The sequence below is a fragment of the Adiantum capillus-veneris genome, chromosome 10, assembly GCF_014529385.1.
Source record: "Adiantum capillus-veneris isolate H3 chromosome 10, ASM1452938v2, whole genome shotgun sequence".
Taxonomy (NCBI): Eukaryota; Viridiplantae; Streptophyta; class Polypodiopsida; order Polypodiales; family Pteridaceae; genus Adiantum; species Adiantum capillus-veneris.
This window is the reverse complement of record NC_140940.1, coordinates 5,864,689-5,884,372: the sequence shown is the minus strand read 5'-3', so window position 1 is coordinate 5,884,372 and position 19,684 is coordinate 5,864,689. Positions and strand designations below refer to the sequence as shown.

At 44.0% G+C, this 19,684-nt stretch overlaps 1 protein-coding gene across 2 annotated transcripts in view; it reads left to right on the top strand.

Moving 5' to 3' along the window:
* Positions 1 to 8,540: 8,540 nt before the first annotated feature.
* The window catches only part of ACDO1 (Protein kinase superfamily protein), a 70,601-nt gene continuing 59,457 nt past the window's right edge, over positions 8,541 to 19,684 (top strand). The window contains exons 1-4 of one of the 2 annotated variants that reach the window (XM_086521028.1): positions 8,541 to 9,054; positions 9,226 to 9,432; positions 9,510 to 9,599; positions 9,689 to 9,835. In XM_086521028.1, the coding sequence (XP_086377154.1) occupies positions 8,680 to 9,054; positions 9,226 to 9,432; positions 9,510 to 9,599; positions 9,689 to 9,835 (819 nt within the window). In that variant the 5' untranslated portion in view covers positions 8,541 to 8,679. Of the gene's footprint in view, positions 9,055 to 9,225; positions 9,433 to 9,476; positions 9,600 to 9,688; positions 9,836 to 19,684 lie in introns of those variants that run through there. The other variant, XM_086521029.1, reaches the window with a different exon arrangement.

The following is a 19,684-nucleotide window of genomic DNA, read 5'->3' as shown; positions in this document are numbered from 1 at the left end:
GAAGGGACCATAGTACCTTTTTGCTAGTTTAGCATAGTACTTTTGGTGTCCCGCAGGATTCCTGCCCGTCGTGTGCCTTAATCAAGCCTTGGGAAACTTTAATAAGACCCAATCATTTTCTTTAAAGGTTTGGGCTCTTCTGTGCTTGTCAGCAGCAGCCTTTTGCCTTTGCTGTGAGATAGAGATAGCATCCTTAATCTTTTGAAAAGATTCTTGTAGGTCTCAGCTACACTCATCTGCAGCGAAGATCTTCCCCCATGTACCTTAAGTAGAAAGGGACTTTTTTATCTTCCCTCAATTACCTCGAAAGGTGCTTTTCCCGTGGAAGTATGTACAGTGTTATTGTAAGCATACTCCACTAAGGGTGAGTACTTCTCCCATTGGGATCTTTGATCTACTTCAGTTACATAGGCTTTTAGTAGATCGAGAATGGTTAGGTTAGCTATTTCACTTTGGCCATCCATTTGTGGATGATAGGCCGAAGAGAAGTTTAGCCTTGTCCCTAAATTCTCAAAGAGACCCTTCCAAAAATTACTGGTCATTCTAGGATCTCTATCTGACACTATGGACATTGGAAAGCCATGGTACTTGAAAAATTGTGAAATGAAGAGGGTTGCCATTTGATGGGCTTTGATAGTCTTTTTGACAGGTATAAAATGAGCTTGTTTACTAAACCTGTCTACTATCGTCCATATTCCCGTATTCCCATGGATAGACTTAGGCAATCCAAAGATAAAATCCATGGATACGCTCTCCCATGGTGAATTAGGGATTGGCAAGGGTTGAAGCAATCCAAGTTGCTTCCCTCTATCAAATTTTGTCTTTTGGCATGCCACACATTTAGAAACATACTCTTGTATGTTCACTTTCATGGTAGGCTAATAGAAATATGTTTCAATTCCCTTTAAGGTACACTGAATCCCTCTATGCCCCGCATAAGGTGGAGCATGAGATTCATACATTACTTTCTCACGTAGTGAGTTAGTAACACATAGTCTATTGCTATAGAGAAGATAACCATATTGTAAAGTAAATGGTTCTTCTTTCTTCCCTAATGCAAGGGCTGAAATCACATCTCTAAAATCGGGATCAATAGCATACTCATCTATCATTGAAGATAGATCATTGTGAGTTGCTATGGAAACCGCATTCACTCTCGGCTGTCTTGAGAGTGCATCAGCTACTTGATTATGCTTGCCAGCAATGTGAGCAATATGAAAATGAAATTGCGAAAGGAAATTTTCCCACCTCATTTGTTTGTCGGAGAGCTTGGTCTGCGTCATGAAGTACTTAAGACTTTGGTGATCCGTTCGCAGAATAAAAGGAGTCCCCAATAAATAGTGCTTCCATGAGTCTAAGGCATGTAGAACTGCAAGGAGTTCCTTTTCATATATGCATAGAGCTTGCTCAACAAGGTCAAGCCTTCGACTTTCATAGCCTATGGCGTGCCCTTCTTGGAGCAAAACAGCTCCAAGGCAATCACCACAAGCATCACATTGGACCTCAAATGGTTTGGAGAGATCCGGTAGTGTAAGCACAGGTTGAGAGATAATCTTTTCTTTAAGCTTTTCGAAAGCATTGTTCTCCTTAGCAGACCATGTATACCTAATGCTTTTCTTTGTTAGGTCATGTAATGGTCCCGCAATTTGTGAGAACTTTTCTATGAAGCGTCTAAAGTATGCACACATACCTATAAAGCTTCTTAGTTCATGAAGATTCCTTGGTTTAGGCCATCTTGAGAGATAATGTGACCTAAATACTGAATCTCTTGCAAGAAAAATTCGCTTTTCTTTCGATTAACATAAAGTTTATTCTCTCTTAAAACTTGAAATATTACCTGGAGGTGTTGCTTGTGTTCGTCTAATGAATTAGAGTAGATGATAATATCATCAAAGAACACTCCAGTGAAGGTTCGATGAGGCTTGAACAGCTTCTCCATCAAGCGGTTGAATGTGGCTGGTGCATTGGTCAAGCCAAAAGGCATGACAATGTATTTGTAAAGACCAAAGGTGGTGCGAAATGCGGTCTTTACAATGTCTTGATCAACTATCCTTATTTGATGATAGCCACTTTTTAGGTCAATCCTACTGAAGTAGGTCGATCCTTGTAGCTTATCAAATAGGTCTTCTACCCGTGGAACGGGAAACCTATTCTTGATAGTGATCCTATTTAGTGCTCTATAGTCGACACAAATACGATATGTGCCGTCTTTCTTTTGCACTAATAGCCCAGGTGAGCAAAATGGAGATGAGGTAGGCCTAACCATGCCCTTCTCAACTAACTCATGCACTTGCCGCATAATCTCCTCTTGTTGAGCTTGAGAAACTCTATAAGGAGGTTTGTTAGGCGGTGAAATTCCTGGAAGGAGTTCAATTGCATGGTCATCATTACCTCGTTTAGGAGGTAGCTCACAAGGGATGTCGTCAATAAAAACATCTTGAAACCCCTTGAGAAAATTGGATAACTCTAATTCCTTTTGGTTGCTTTTATTTTCTTTTGCTAAAGCATTAGGTTCATTTTGAGAATCTTTAACAAAAATCATGTACACGGAAATAGAGCTCTTTATTGACTTGTTGAAAGCTGGCGTATGTACAATGGGGATAGTGTTACCCATTTCCTTAGCATCTATATACATGTCTTTTTCCATGAACTTAAAGGAGATTCTCCTTTCAGGAAATTTAACATTGGCAGCCAGGCGGTCAAACCATGGTGCCCCTAGGATTACATCCTCATGCTTGAGAGGAGAGATAAAGAAGTCCTCTTTGTCCACATAGCTTTGGACATGAAGCCTCAATTTCCCGATTAAGAGAGTGACTGAAGCTTCTTGCCCCTTGAAAGCACTGTCTGCGGGTAGGACATCTCCCATCTCGTAGGCTTGTATGCCTAGCTTGGTGGCCAACTCTATAGATATAAAATTGTGAGTAGAACCAGGGTCAAAGAGAATAAAAGCATCATGTTCTCTTACCTTTCCCCAAGCATGGCATAGAGGAGATCCTTTGTGGTGAATTTGGTGAGTCTCCTCCTCTTGGATTTCAACCAAGGTATCTCTAGGAGGATCTTGGCGGTTGTTCTTTTGGGGACAAGCGCGGTACGCATGCCCTTGTTCGCCGCACTTGAAACACCGATTATCCTTGCGATAACGCTCAAGCTCTTCAGGAGAGAGTTTGTTTTTACCTTTGTAAACTCCCTTCTCTTTAGCTTTGTTGGAGTTGCCCTTAGGAGACTTTTGGACATTGTCCTTCCCCTTAGGCTCGTTGGAACCCTTGTTTTCTGTGGGCTTATTATTTCTTTTAGCCCCCGTTTGGAAATTGATTCGAGAGGCCACCATAGTATGGTGTATTACCGACAATATGGTACGTGGCCTTTGGGAGTTGACATACTCCGCCATTTCTTCGGTTAAGCCCGCACAAAATTGTTGCTTTTGCTCTCCAAAATCCAACTTTTTGAAGACAGTGGCTTTGAGTTATAGGTCCCAAAACTTGCCTACATATTTGTGGATGGATTCATAGGGAGAGAGGTTTAAGCTTCGCCATTCGGTGAGTACTTTGTCTTTGGCATCGGTGGCCAAAAACTGCTTCATAATGGACGCTCTTAAAGCTTTCCATGTTCGCAGAGCTTCACCGTTGGCTCGTAGGCTAGACCACCATTGCCTGGTGGATTTTTGAAAGTGCATAGCTACATGGCGTAGCTTAGAGGACTCCGTGAAGCCCTCATCTCCAAACGCCGCATCAAACTGTTGGATAAAGGCCAAGACTTTGTCTGTAGCACCAAAGGTACCATCATAGGTAAGGAAAGAGATGCTCTTCCCTCCCTCTTTGAACTTCTTCGGCTTGGACGACCTCTTCCATGCGGCATAGGATTTCCTATGGCCTCTTCTTTTTGATGGTTCAAAGGTTGCACCATCACTTTCTTCAGAAGGTGAAGAATTTGAGGAAGGTGGAGAAGAGGGTGACCTCTTTCTCGCCTTTTTCTTGTCTTGATCTTCGTCGTCTTCACCATCACTTTCATAAGAGGAAGAGGATGGAGAAGAGGGTGTCCTCTTTCTTGCCTTTTTCTTCTCTTGCTTTTTATCATCCCTCTTTGAATTATGGTGTGGAGAAGGGTGCGATGGTCTTCTCCGCTTTGGTGGTGATGGAGAGCGTTTAGCCCGCCATCTTCGTGGAGCCATCTCCGTCGAGGTGGCAGGAGACTCACTTCTTTCTCGTTACTTTGGTGGAGGCTCTTGAGTTCTCCTTTGGGAAGGAGATGCATCATCAAGAAGTAAATTCTTGAGCCCTTCGTATGGAGTCTCTTCTTCTTCTCGAATCGGAGAGAGACCTCTTTTGGAAGTCTCACAAGGAGGCTTCCTAGGTGTTCTCTCGTCATGGTGGTGAGCTTGGAGAATCCCGTGAGCACGGAGCTGCCGTTGCACTTCACTTTGGAGAGATGGATTGCCCATGGCTTGCTGAAGCCTAGAAACAAGATAGTTAACAAGCATCGGAGCATCATTAGTAGCTTGCTCATTAGCAAAATCAAAGTTATCAACATTAATTTCACTCTCTTTACTATTGTCAGCCATTCTAACAACTTTTAGGCGTAAACTTTTTAGGTGTACTTTGGCACTTCAAGCCCTAGTTGCTACTCCTCTTTACCCCTTTAGAAAAAGCACTCAAGCTATTGTACTCGTGGATCGAATACCATTAATTGCAAGGAATAGAAGAGAGGGTCTTTCAACACCAAAACATCATCGGCTCCTGTCAAGCTTCTAATAGCTCAATAGTGGTTAATAAGCCGTAGGCAAGCCTCGTAGGACTCCACTATTAAGACCATAGCTCTCGATGGTGATGCCCCGTTAACTGCACGAAGGCAGGCGCACTGCAAGGCTGAAAAATCCCTATTCTACTTACTCACAGGCAACTAATAATACCAACCATTTATAGCTAGCTTGAGGACCTCCCTTCTTGAGCAAGAAAAGAGAAACCTTGTGCTCTGATACCAATGTAACATTTAATGGCCTAAAAACTTGTGTGTAGCGGAAATTAGCATGAACATAGTGGGCATTTCATTAGAATAGATTCCTAATGAGAATTACAAGAGTGCTTGGGTGGAGAGAGCAACAAAAAGCATAACACCTAGTTAGATAGCATGAACAATACTTTCAAAAGAGAGAGAAATTAAGCTATTGACAACAGTTGAGGACCGGATTTGCATGGAGCCGGTCCCCCCTCCAAAAGGCTTTGTATTATGGTTTCTCCCATCAAGAGAGACATTGTACAATACAATTCTTTGTGTTCCTTCAAGACCAGCTAGTGCAATGAAGATGAAAGCTTCATGCACTAAGCAAAACACTTAGCAAACACAACATCAATTATCCCCAATCTCAGACCCAAGACCTCACACACCTTCAAAGATGGTGAGAGCTAGCAGGGTATGAGAGTAGATTGAGAGGAAGAAGGAGTATCTTACGACAAAGATGTACATCTCCTCACATAATCACTCATATTAGCATAGCTTAGCTTAGTAATTAGCTTGGTAGAGGAGATGAGTATGCATTGGAGCTTGGCTCTTGGTTGGATTTGCATCCACATGCCAAGAGTGTGTCTATGTAAGCTTCTATCTCACAAGCTTGGAGTAGGTGATGAGCTCTCCATTAAAGCTTGGGAAGAGATAGTCTTTTTCTTGCTTCTCACATAGACTGTGTGAGAGTGTGTGTGAAATAATGCCCTGCAAAAATCAGCCCCCTCTCTCCTTTGGGCGACCCCTCTTGCTATTTGCTCTTGCTATCCTCCCATTGGACCTCCCTAGGACTAGCCAATGACAATTAAGCAGCATAAGTGATAGCCTTCTGACATGTGTCCCCCTTTCCCCTTTTGTGAGAGCTTTAGGTAATTTAATAATTCAACTAAACTCTCATTGGAACCCTTTGCCTCCTGGCCAATAGGAATCAGGCAAGCCATTGGGCTGTTGAATGCTCATTGGACCCCTTGGGAGACTGTCCAATAGTCTTCTAGAGGACTTAATTTTCATTGGTTCTTTTATTAAGCGTTTTTAAATTAATTAAACTAGATTTACTCTAGCCTAATTCTCATTGGTCCACCTCCAATATGGTCCACCTCCAAGGCCATCCAATAGGAATTGGGTACACCTTGTGGGCATCTGGCCTAGGGAGCTGACATGTGTCCCTCATTCCCTTTGTGTAAAGGGAGCTTGTGTGTGTGTGTGGCTTTCTCTCTCATCCCCTACATGCAAGGCTCGCCCCCTCCTAAGTAGGGATTGTAAAGACTTTTTTGTACACACACAAAGCATCCAATTCCTCTATGGTTGACCTTTGGACACAACCTTTGAATTTTGGAACCTTAGCATTTTGGAAGTCTTAATGGACTGAACCTTAGGGTCTTTTTAGCCCATTTTTGCACAAGGCTCTTTTGCAGATGGCCCCCCCTTTGGATCCCTATTTTCCCTCCTTTGGATCCCTACTGTGGCCGGTCTACTAGCTTAACCAATATTCTAGCTTTTTCTCCCCTGGCACTTCCCCATATTAAATGATCAGTTTAACATGAGAAAATCATTTAGGAGAATTAGAGATTGATTATTATGACACTTTCCATTAGTTTTTCTCCCCTGGCACTTCCCCATATTAAATGATTAGTTTAACATGAGAAAATCATTTAGGAGAATTAGATATTGATTATTATGACACTTTCCATCTTCATTGCATGACCTAGGTCACAAGGAACACAAAGATTGTCTTGTACCAAGTCTCTCTTGATGGGAGAAACTATAATACAAATGGCTATTGGAGGGGGGACCGGCTCCATATGAATCTAAAATGTTGTCATGTTCTCTAAACTCTCTCTCTTGCAAAAGTACTGTTCATGCCAAGTTAACTAAGTACCATGTTTATGTTGCTACCATCAATTAAGTTCACCCGCTATGCTCACAAAGTAATCTCACAGAAGTGCTTTATCTAATTTCCTAATTCCGCTACTCTCAAAGTTCATAGGCCATTTTCATTACACCATTTGCACATAGGCTCCACCATTTAGTTTTTTCTGATCTTGCCAGTAGACTTGAGGATCCTTTCATGTCCTTTCCCTTCTCTACCATATTAAAGTCTCCGAAGAGGAACCATTCCCCTTCAATCGGAGAATCTCTAAGGTGCACCCATAGTTTGGCTCTTTCCTTGGCGGTGCACATATCGTATATGTCAAAAGTGGTAACTAACTCATCAGACCACTTAACCCTCACACCCAGATTTCTCCATGAGGGGTGATTTAATACCACCTTAGGCTCCATATCCCTGTCCACAATAGTGAGGATGCCGATGTACCCGTCCACTCCTTCTCTGTACAAGATGAGTTTCTTCCCTAAAGATTACTTTGTTTTGTTGAAGGCATGTAGGTGAGGCTCTTGGATGCGTGTCATAAGTCACTATCTCCACTTTTGCTTCGTATGGAATTTGACACTTTTGAAACCTTTTTTGCTTGTTGGCCTTTAGATGTCTGATTTGGGTGTCGCAAGACCTACTTCTAGGGTTTTGGGGCGTTCTGAACGCAATGGTATTGACAAAACAACCCATATATGCTCTTAATACTTGTTTCCATGATTTTCTAAGACAATTTGGTGAAAAATGCAATGTGAGAGTGCCACATCAACAGCGTGTTGAGTGTTGCAAGTAAACAAGGGAGATGTGAGTAAAACCACTCAGCAAGAAGAGAGATTCAATGTAAGAGTTTTTAATAGAAGTGTAAAAGTAGCAGCAAAACCGATGTGGGTAAAATTGCAAGTGAGAAGGATCCAAGCACAACCACCCATAAGCAGGAGCAAGAGATTTACATGAGCAGGAGCACGAACCAAACCACTTATGGCTACGTTATGCTGCAAATGTTGCAGCTTGTAGAGAAGAAGGGCTTGCCTACACGTCTTGAGGTTTGTGGATGAGTAAAGCTAATATGTGTTTACAACACATAGGACTACCATGCCATGGAGATATTGTAGTCAAACAAACTGATATAAGAGAAATAAGGTTTTTGAAATCATCATGAGTTACTATGACAGGATACCACAAAACGTGAGCACACTCATATGGCCAGTTCACATTGAGGTGGGTTGCAAACATTTTGGAAACTTGCAACTTATGGTTTTGGTGTTAAACCGCGTGTCAAATCATTTTTTACAGGGTGCTATGTCACTCTCCTGTGATTTTATTGGATGCAAGAGTTGAGGGCGAAGCCACATTACAACTTGTGGTCAACAAGTTGGCATTTTTTTTGCTGCAACCCCTCATGTGAATAGGAAAAGTTCGCTAACGATTTGCGAACCTTCCCATAAATGTGAGCGCCTCTATAGAGCTCATCCAGGATCCATTTCTTCGTGAGGGCGGTGTGGTGCTACCGCTCTGGCTTTTGGCAAACGCAAGAGATCAATTTGTACGCCACACGTCAGCACCGGATCCGACAGCGGGAGTCAACAACGGATAGGAAATTCTACTGGCAGGGCGCTTGCCACGTGGGCAAAAAGTACCCAACCCGAAATGCCGCCAAATTCCAATCCACACAAAAACATTCGCGTTCCTATCCCTTGCCGAGCAGAGAGTTGGAACTTGGCATCGCATCCTGAGCAGAGTAGAGCAGACCAAAGTTTTGTATCTCTAGGGTTTTCTGCTTGCCATAAAAGTTCAAGACAAGCTTGGCTACTTCCATGGCTGCCTCGACTTGCGATTCTCTCCTGCGCCTTCACTCATCTTCGCTTGTATCCGACTCACATGATCTCAACCATGGCGGCAGAGGCAGCTTCCTTGGGGCAAGGCTCTCCACAGATCTCATGGGTTCTACAGAGCTTGCAAGCAAAGGACAACATTCTGTTCGAAGGAACTATGAAGTTTTTGCAGTTTCTTCTGCTCCCACTCCGTTGAGAAATACGACCTCAACAAAACGAACTCTCTTGAAGCGCCGCGATTCTTTGGAAAATGCATATGTGAATAGTCCTATGGAAGATAAGTCTAGCACAGCTATGGATGTACTGGACTTGGAGAGAGGAGTGTGTATTCCATTTAGGAAGTACACACCAGAAGGGGTAAATTTTCTGTCACCCTCAGAAATTCACCGGATTTATCCACTTCCGAACATATCTCTAGTCTTTGGAGCACCTTTTTGTGAATAAAATGAGGGGGATAGGTCTTACCTTCACTCGAGTTTGCAAATGCTAGTGATGGTATAATTTACCAGATTGCGTTGTCTTGAGCAGGTTCGGCAAAAGGTTTTAGATACACCAGGGGCTTTTTTCTCTGTGGTCTCACGTGGTGCAGAGATTCTGTTGAAAATGGGTTATTATTGGGCCAGCCTTTCTTATGACTGTCTTATTGGGAAAGGTGAAGAAATGGTGCCCTACAGGGCTGAGCAGCTGAGGAACTTGCTGTGTGATCTTGGTCCATCTTTTATCAAATCTGGGCAGGTAATCTTTTGAAGAGTTTAGCATAACAGGTTTCCTTCTTTTAGTGATGGGATTTTAGATTTAAATTGGTCTAACAGGTATTGGCAAATAGGCCGGACATCATTCGTGAAGATTACATGAATGAGCTTTGCATCCTGCAGGATGATGTGCCCGCTTTCCCAAATAAGGTGCTGTGATGAGAACAGACTGGCAGCTTGCAAGGAAACTTTCTCCGATTGAATGAATTTCTTAAAAGAATTTCTTTGTGTTAATCCAGCTGGCTTTTGAGATCATTGAAGAGCAGTTGGGTGCACCATTAGAGCAGTTGTTCAGCAAGATATCATCACAAACTGTGGCTGCTGCCAGCTTAGGGCAAGTGTATAGAGCTACCCTTCGAAGCTCTGGGAAAGAGGTTGCCATCAAGGTAATTTTGTTCTCTCTAGTAACATTGGCAATGCTAGCATCATAATGCATACATGATGCATGCATTGTTTGCAGATGCAACGAATGCTTATTAGGCAAAAAAAACTTTGAATTATTTAAACGAATGTGGAGTCTATGGTTGTTTCACTTTATTGCATAGAGGAAAAGTGGATTATGCCTCAAAACTTGGGAATTGGGAGACATGAGTGACGACAAGAGTAAGTTATCACTATTAAAAGGCATCACTTTGATACCTGAAAATCCACCAATGCTTGTGAAAATTGCAGCAGCTATATCTTGGAATAAGTGTTGCATACCTTCTTGGTCAACCTAACCGAGCAGCTGAAGGGGCTATAGAAGATTGTATAATGTATGCCTTAATCTCAAGAAGTACTGCTCGTATGACTGTAAAGATCCTCAATTGTCTTCAGAAGATCATGAACATTCCCCTTTAATGTAATGCCTTTGTATACTCTAAGCACTAGAAATGTGACAACTTCTTACTTTTATCAACACAATTTTATAGCACTGCTGTTAGAGGTTCACTAGCCACATGATTTCCAATTTTGAATGTCTCGGCTTTCTCCTTCTCCGTATAAGCCTTTTGGTAAAAGGCTTGCCACCATGACACTGTCAATAGAGAAGTGTGCACTTTTGGAGTTGGGTCACCATGAAACACGTTTCGGCCCGGGTAAACCTTGAAACTTTGAAACTCCTGATACGTTTCAGATGGTGCTGAAATGCCCCACATGAAACCTCGACTGAAACACCCCTTAGTTTTTACTCCAGCTCGCAAAGAACGAAGGTCTTTTGATTTTTTTATATTGACGGTTTGATCCGATGTTTCATCTGCTCTTTCCTATGGGGTGAAATGATTCGCTCCGAAACTCTGCGTTTTCGAATGAAACATTTGTCAAAGTCGACAATGTGGATGCGAGAGAGAGAGAGAGAGAGAGAGAGAGAGAGAGAGAGAGAGAGAGAGAGAGAGAGAGAGAGAGAGAGAGAGAGAGAGAGAGAGAGAGAGAGAGAGAGAGAGAGAGAGAGAGAGAGAGAGAGAGAAATCTGTCTGTGACTGAAAGAAATCTGTAATCTTCCGCTGTCTCTGGATCTCTCTCATTGTGCTCCTCTTCAAGAGGTCCTCTGTGTGTTTGCGAATCTCCAGTAAGTATAATCCGAGGCATCTCTGATCCTGGTATCTTATGACTCTAGAAAGTGGCCCAAAACCCTCTGAATAGATAGTGAAAGCGGCCTGGTATCTCATAGTATACTGGGCAGTGACATATGTATATGTAATGTAGCTCTGTCTTTGGCTCTATTTGGCACACCTGACAAATCCTGGACTCATCGGGTACTCTTAATCTGCGTGTCTCGATTTCTAGTTGATGTGAGGATGTGCGTATCTGACCAATAGCACATCGTATCCCGTGGGATAGATGAGTATCCATGTATCCTGGTCTGATCACAAAACCATCCTCCGTGAGTTGGAGAAGATGCTCTCTATAGAAAGTCATCTTCGTGCCTAGCTCATGTGTAGGTTGTATCCATGTCCTCTTCGTATCCAGCTGAATCAAGTCCTGTCTGATGAGCCTGGTAATCTCTGCCCTAGTGAGGGAGATGGAGGGTGCATCCAAAGAGTATTGAAATGGGGGTAGCCGGTCCATACTAAAGCCATGTAACTGAAACCAAGATGCCATCTCTGCATACCAACATGATCTATCTCCCTGCAATGCTAGGTGTCGCGAAGACTCTAGTGCTAATCGAGCATATCTGTCTCTAGGGAGAGCCCAAGTGCTATGCATAAATGAAATTGATCGAGTGAGTGCCTCCACTACCAGTGGAGGAGCAGCGAGCTCTGCCCTAACAATGTCATGTGGTACTGAGGCCTTGGCCCTAATCATCCGAGAAATCATAGACACCAAGGGCTTCTCCATACATCTTCATCCATCAGTACTTCCAACTCTGCTATGATGATCAACTGAGAGGCCCCATATCTCCACTCCGTCCAGCATGGCTGAAGTGACCAAAGTGTCAAAGAGCCAAAGCTTTGTCCGAGGCTCATGGAACTGAACCTGCGAGCATATCCTCTCAAGCCTCCCCAATGCTGCATAGGCTCTGGTCGATCGCGTATCTGCTGCAGGCCTCAGGAAAACTGGACCACTGAAAACCGCCCCAAGATAAGTGTATGTATCTGCATACTCCACAGTCTCTCAACCATAGGTAAAAGTGGGGGCGGACCTCCTTACCCATTGCGCCGTGGTGTTAAACACCATTACCTTCGTCTTACCAAGGTTCACAAACAATCCACTGTCCCGTGCAAATACATGCAATGCATCCAAATGACGCTGCATCCCCTCTGGAGAATCGGAGATCAACACAATATCATCAGCATATAATAGCAACGGAATCCATGTCCTTGCAAGGTGAGCACCTCTATCACCCTCTGTATGTACATAATCTGAAAACTCATCTACATGTAAGGTGCAACGGAATGAATGTTGTATTTTCTCAAGATTAGTGATCTTTATTGCTCAAGGGTCCTTTTAGTTCTTAGGGAAAGAGAGAGCTTTCCGTCTTGTAGAGTGTTGTGGTCACGAACAAAGTGAGTGGATATTGTGCGTGCAAATGAATGAGACTGAGAGAAGGAGAGAGAAGAGATACGACACCGAGAGGTTGTAAAACCCTCCTCCGAAGGCCCCACTCTTGTCGGCGAGAGTGGTCTACTTTGATTGCACAAAGGTGTACAATGCGTATGCAATGAACTGATGCAATGGGACTATGCCGATGACGACGACGGTGGTGACGACGACGACTTAGGCTGAAAACTGTGATCTTCTAGATGCTGAATTTGTGGACTGTTTACGGGGATGAAAATGGACTGTTTACTGCTGTCTTGAGGCTGAAAATGAATGGTTCTTATCTGGGGGTCATGCTGAGAGTAAAAACGCTGGACTGCTGTACCTTCTTGGCTGCGATTTCTTCTGATGTTGAAGGCTGAAAAACGCAGGTTGCTGCAGTCTTTTCCCTTGCCAAAAACGCTGTTCTTGAAGTCTTATTTCATGCTGAAAATCGCTGCTATGGCTGAGGTAATCATGCGGAGAAAACATGCTACAAAATGCTGAAACCTGCTGCTGATGAAGGCTGAAAACAAAACGCTGGTTGGATCTGCCCTTGCCAGAAACGCTAGGAAGTTGGGGGGTAGTGCTGAGAAGTTGCCTGTTGAGCGGGAAGCTCCTGCTACCTCTTCTGCCAGAAAGTGCTAACTTGGGCTTGCTTATATATTAACTTGCAAAATTGCCCTACCTACTTTTGTTGGAAAGTCACTGAAAAAATAATAAGTGAAAATAACCAAAAATAGGAAAATAGGCTAAATGCACTGGAAAATTCCCCTAACTGATGCTAATGGATTCTGATGGGAATTCCGATAATCATGCTGTGTGCAACCGGAGGATATGCATCTATTGCTAAGTGATTGGGCATGCACGGTCTACGAATAGACTCACAAAAGTGCAAGATCACTGCTAATCTAGACTAACTGAACCCTCCTGTGGTGTAGCTTGTCCACGGACATATAGGGTTGGGATGTGTCACGTGACACTACATATATCCCAAAGAGAGTTGGAGATAGGGGATAACCGTGCTTCTCTCCAATGGTGGAGTGAACCATGTCGGACATGCCCTAAGTAGCGCGTACCTGTCCTACCACTGTCCTGTATAAAGCTAAGATCCCCCATATTAGCTTTGTGGGCACCCCTATGTCTTGCAATCTGCGTATGAGTCTGGCTTGTGGCACTGTATCAAAGGCTTTGCGGAAATCCACAAAGCTACAATATATCCTCCTGCCATGGTGTCTACCCTCCTCAATAATGGCTCTGAGTGTCAAAATCTGGTCAAGAGTGGAGATACCTTTCCTGAACCCTGCCTGTCGTGTTGCTCATATGCCCTCTCTCTCTCTGCCCATCCACTCAGCTCATGCTCAAGAATTGATGCATATAGCCTAGCTAGAGTGTGACCAACCATGATGGTTCGGTAATTCCCAAGAAGCATAGTATCTCCCGAGTTGAAGATAGGCACAATAGTGGACATACTCCAAGTCTCAGGGAAACCCTCATACATGACTCTATTAAACATCATAGCAAGAGGCTCTGCAAGCATATCTCTAGCATGGATAAAGTGCTCTGCTACGAGACCATCATGATCCTGTGCTATTCCTGTCTTGATCTTGTCAATGGCTTTCCTTACCCTCTCAGCCGTAAAGAAAGTACATGTTTCTGGGCATGTCTCTGGGGGTCAGGCAAAGGTGGCTGCCCCGATGCTGTATAGAGAGATGTAGCATATTCCCCCCATGTCTCTGTGGAAGTGATGGCTGGCGATGAAGAGTGCTCATTGAAAAGCATCCATGCCTCACTAGAGTCCTGACTCATAAACAGCTGATGCAAATCACGCTCTAATTGAGATATTTAAGTCCTCTTCTTTCGTCGCACTAGGCGGCGGAGGATAATCCGTGATTGTCTATGTGTAGTAGTACCCATGAGTACCTCTCTCTGTAATCTGATCCTCGTCTCTCTACACCTCATCATACCAACAGTTCTGAGGCATGCTTCCAGATCGTCTGCGTGTAGGCTGGCTGTGAGGATATGCCTCTGATGCTGCATCATGTAGCGTCTCTGTCCGGATCTGAGTGAGCTCATCTAGTGGTCGTCCTGGCTCCTGAGTGCATGGCTGTCTGTATATCTCATCAGTGTACACGTGATACGTCTCCCTCGTGAAGGTATAAACGAGTATGTGTGGAGGCCTCTCCCAATGGAGCTGTGTTGAACTGGAACGATAGAGTGAAAGACAAGATAGCATGATCGACTGCTACCCCAACCGGCCTAGTTCCCACCACGAAATCCTGAAAGGAAGGAATTGTAGTCCTTGGAATCACTCTAAGAAGAAAACCCATGTACACTTGTTACCTTGAGCACCTATCTGCTACTACCAAGTGCTCCCCTGGAAGCAGGTAGTGCTTGTCCCCTGTTCGCCACCACTTCACAACCTAGTTACTGTTGTTGAACATTGCGGCACCACTGCTTGGCCTATCGTACCTATGTGTGATCACCACCAACTACCCTGGTTTAGGTCTTGGTCCTGGCCCTAGTGACCCACCTCACTCTTTCTATGTCTAGTGGGAGCTCTCTCTCTCCCCCTCCCTCCCTCCCTGTGTGTGTGTGTGTGTGTGTGTGTCACATACAGTGATGGTCACACACACACACACACACCCCTAAAGTGAGTGAACGTGCGTATACACACACACGCAAGCTGTCAGGCACATAATTTTGGCTATACAGTCTATCCGTTGTTGAAAAAGGTTGGATTTGTGCAGTCTACCGGGTCTCTCTCTCTCTCTCTCACACTCTCTCTCTCTCTCTCTCACATGCACACACACACACACACACACACACACACACACACACGTGTGTGTGTGTCAAACACACAATCATGACTATTGCAGGTCATTGGGAAAGAATGGAGTTGCGTAGAATTTGAACCACTTCATGCAATTTTTGAAGTCTCTTTAATGTGTCTACGAAAAGGAGGATGACTTAGTAGGGACTTAACATCACAATTTTGACATTGATACAACAGGCCATGTAATTCAACCAGAAGGCAATGCTTGGAGGCCCTCTCCTTCGTCTAATCTTCTTTGCCTCCATGGATGGGAAGCGCATGATTAGAGCTCTTTCTTTTGAAGTCTCCCCATTTCCTTGTGTCTTCTTCCCTACCCTCCATGCCTTTGTATGAGTAGCCTCACTACCCATCATGCGGAGAAGTTATTTGACTTCCGCTTCCACATCATTTCGGTCTTTTAGACCGGTTATTCGTATGTGCAAAGCTCTAGTCTTCCTTCGTTGCTCTTCTTCTAAAGTCATGTTGATGATTGTAGGAGTGGAGATAGAAGTGGTTTCTTTTCCTTTCCCTTTCTTAGTGACTTCAATCTATTTCTCGGCCTCATCCGCCTTCTTGTATGTCTTCGTGATTACATCCACCCACGAAGATGTCTTTGCCCGATTCTGTTTCTCTTCCTCTTTGATCATTCGTACCTGTTCCTTGATGACCTTGATTTCCTCTTATCACGGAGGCTATAATTCACCATCCTCTAGTCCATTGCTTGCTCTATCAACAAGTTCTCGCTTGAGGGTTGAGACCTCTTCTTTGAGTGCTTGTGAATCCGTCCTAAGTGCTTGTATCTCTACGTGCAGGTCCTCTTTTTCCTTCTTCCATTGCATGCCTTCGTTGAGGAACATTTGAAGAAGGTTGGCCTTCTCCTTCCACCATTCTTCCATCTTTGCTTTCCATTCCTTCTATCTCCCTTTCCACTTGTGTTATCTGCTTGTTTGTAAGAATGAAGGTCGCCTTTGTACGGGACTTGCAAACTGGTGAAGCGTTCATGACCTCCATGGTAACGGCCCCTGTTACGCAGGTCCTCAGTTCTGCTCGTGTTTAGTAACACTGCTGAGTACTGATGGGGTTCTGCTGCTCCCACCTACACTGGCTAAACGTGATGGCGACTTGCTGTGCAAACTGTCCCAAGTCTGTTGCTTGTTGTGTCTGCACCTGTGCGCTGCTATGACTGTTGCTTTGTAGCCTGTTACAACGTGTCTGCAGAGAGAGAGAGAGTTAGAGAGAGGGTGTACCTGCGTGACCTGCTTCCCCTGTGTTTCCACAGTCTTGTGCGTTCAGCAGTCCTTGCTCAACAACCCAGCCGTGCGCGTCCTGCAGCCCTCCATGAGAGAGAGAGAGAGAGAGAGAGAGAGAGAGAGAGAGAGAGAGAGAGAGAGAGAGAGAGGACTTGGACTCGATGAAACTGCACGTTGCCTTGCCTAAACTTTGCCCTGTTGATTGAACCTTACGTTGCTGCTGCTGTCGTAACATCAAAATCAAAACATTAACGTAAGTTTTTATTACGTGACGTGGTTGTTTGCCGTCGACTTGCGCACAAATGCAAGCTATCGTGCAACGCGCAATAGAGTTACAGCGTGATGGGCTGGCTGAGCTGGATGCGCAAGGCGTTGAACTGCTGTCCCAGAGAGAGAGAGAGAGAGAGAGAGAGAGAGAGAGAGAGAGAGAGAGAGAGAGAGAGAGTCTCCTGAACCAATCAACCTCGGCAATGAATAATGGAATGTGTATACTATGGAGGCAAGGCGTTGCTTATATAGCAACCTCAGTAAATTGCCCTACTCAAACTTTGACAAATAAGTAAAATAAATATTTAAAAGCCAAACTAAATAATGGGATCACATTGGGTAGTTCACTTAAAGATGCCAAAATCCAACACCCTCTCTGCAGCTCATAGTGGACATCAATAGTGAGACCAAGTTGATGAAGAAGCTACCATGTGTTGGATTAAAGGCTTAAATAACCCCTTTTTGTACATTTTTTTACTTTGTCTAGGTTCAATATGAACCTGGACACATTTTTTTAAAGTCACTTATAATAAAAGTAGGAAAACCCAAAACTCACTTATTGAGTTTTCCCCAAAAACGTGAGCTCTCTCTCTCTCTCTCTCTCTCTCTCTCTCTCTCTCTCTCTCCGTGCTTCGATCCTTAGCACTTCCTCTCTGTTGCACTCCGTCTCGTGCTTCTGGCCCCAATCCTGCACTACATCGCGACGCGCACCTACTGGTACCTTCTGCTTCGTACTTTCAACTGGTATCAGAGCCCTAGGGTTTCAAAACAGCACTGCGCAGTTTGTTGGACAACGAGTTAAAATTGCTCTCCCGCGATCAATTTCGCTTCCATCGCAAAGCTCCTTGCTTCCGGAGTCAAAAAGGTCACAAAACTGTCAAAACAACCCGAAACAGGCTGTTTGTAGGTCAAAACAGGTGATTTACAGGTTATAATAGGGCAAAACAGCAATACGCAGGTGTACCAAAGTTGTGGGATCACATGTATTGATGTTTGTCGCGACAAATTGAGTGAAAAGTTGAGTACAGGTGCTTGAAATTGCATTTTTCAATTGAAATTTCAGATTTGGACAGTTTCATGTAAAGAAATTGTGGTCTGTCGTATACAAAGTCTTGTGGTTGCTCCTATTTGCTGAAATCTTCAGCCTATTGCATCTCTCTTGTATACACACTTGTGGTTGAATTAAAATGGTTTCTTCCTCTTCCACATTTGACACTAAAAGTTTGATGGAAATCAAAGGGTTTGATAGTCAAGGCTTCGACCTTTGGCAGGAACGCATGCAAGGTATCCTTTTCTTAAAGGATTGTGAAGATGCATCGGAAGAGAATAAGCCGCCAGGTTTGTCTGACGAAGAGTGGGCCAGGTTGAGTAAGAAGTCTATGGCCTACATCAAAATGACTATCAATGATGACATTTTGACGGACATCAAGCGTTTGGACTCTGCATATGCAATATGGCAAAAGCTAAAGTCCAATTATGAAAACACTACACCTGTGAACCAGGTGCATTTGATATGAAAGTTAGTGAATATACAGCTTGATGACTCGAAGTCAGCTTTTGAGCGTTTGAGCGCTTTTACAAGTGTGTTGAGTCAGTTGCAAGATAGTGGGCTTCAGCAATTCGATGATAAGCTGAAAGCTATTTTCTTGCTTATGACATTGCCAGATACTTGGGAAACCTTGGTTGTCTCCTTGAGCAACAATCCCACCCTCACGTATGATGTTGTGAGAGGGTCTATTCTCAATGAAGAGATTAGACGCAAGTCTAGTGGGGAAGGTGGCAGTTCTGCCTACAATGCAAGAGGTAGAAAACAAAATTGATGCGGGCAACGGGATTCAAAATAGAAGTAAGAGCAAGACAAAGGATAAGGATGTCTCTTGTTATCAATATGGCAAAAAGGGTCACAAGAAACCCGATTGCAGGTATTTCAAGAAAGAGCAAGAAAGGAAGAAGGAAACGCAAGATAAGAAGAAGAAAGATGAGAAGAAAGGGGAAAAATCAGCAGGTGATTCCTCCAGGGATGCTGAGAATGCAAATGTATCCTCTAGTGTGGTCATTGAGGAGTTGTCAGAGACGTTGAGGAAATCTTGGTAGCGGCTTCATGCCCCTCAGATTCGGTGATAGCTAATGCAGAAGACATACTTATCTCGAGGAAAGATGTCATTGATGCATTGCTCACTGCTAATGATGGCCTATCCTAGTCATGGATAGTGGATTCTGGTGCTTTGTTAGGTGCAGCGGAATGATTGTTTGCGCTTTGCTCAAGATGAGTGCTCCGAACTGTGCTCAAGGTTCCTTTTGTTCTTAGGGAAGGTAGAGCCTTCCGTTCTTAATGAGAGAATGCTATGCTCACAAACAAAGTGAATGGACACTGAGCGTGCAAGTGTATGAGACTCAGAGATAGAGAGAGAAGAGAGATGCGATACTAGAGACGTTGTAAAACCCTCCTCCAAAGGTCCCACTCTCGCCGACGAGAGTAGTCTACTTATGATTGCACAAAGTGATACAATGACGATGCAATGGACTGATGCAATCTGGGACTATGCTGATGACGACGACGGTGATGACGACGACGACTTTAGGGCTGAAATCTGTGATCTTCTATTTGCTGAATTTCGGGGCTGTTTTGGTGGCTGAAAATGACTGTTTTGGCTGCGTTTTCGAGGGACTTCTGCAATGCTTCTAGGGCTGAATCTGCTACCGATCTGAAGGCTGAAAACACTGCTGCATTCGCTTCAAAACAGGCTGAAAATGAAAACGCTGAACTGATCTGCTACAGATGGGCTGCAAACCAAAAATACTGATGCTCTTCTAGCGTTAGTAGAAAAACGCTGGGCTGCCTGGGCATCTGCTGGCGATTGGGGGAATCTGCAAACGCTAGGGAACTTGAGAGGATGGCGATCATG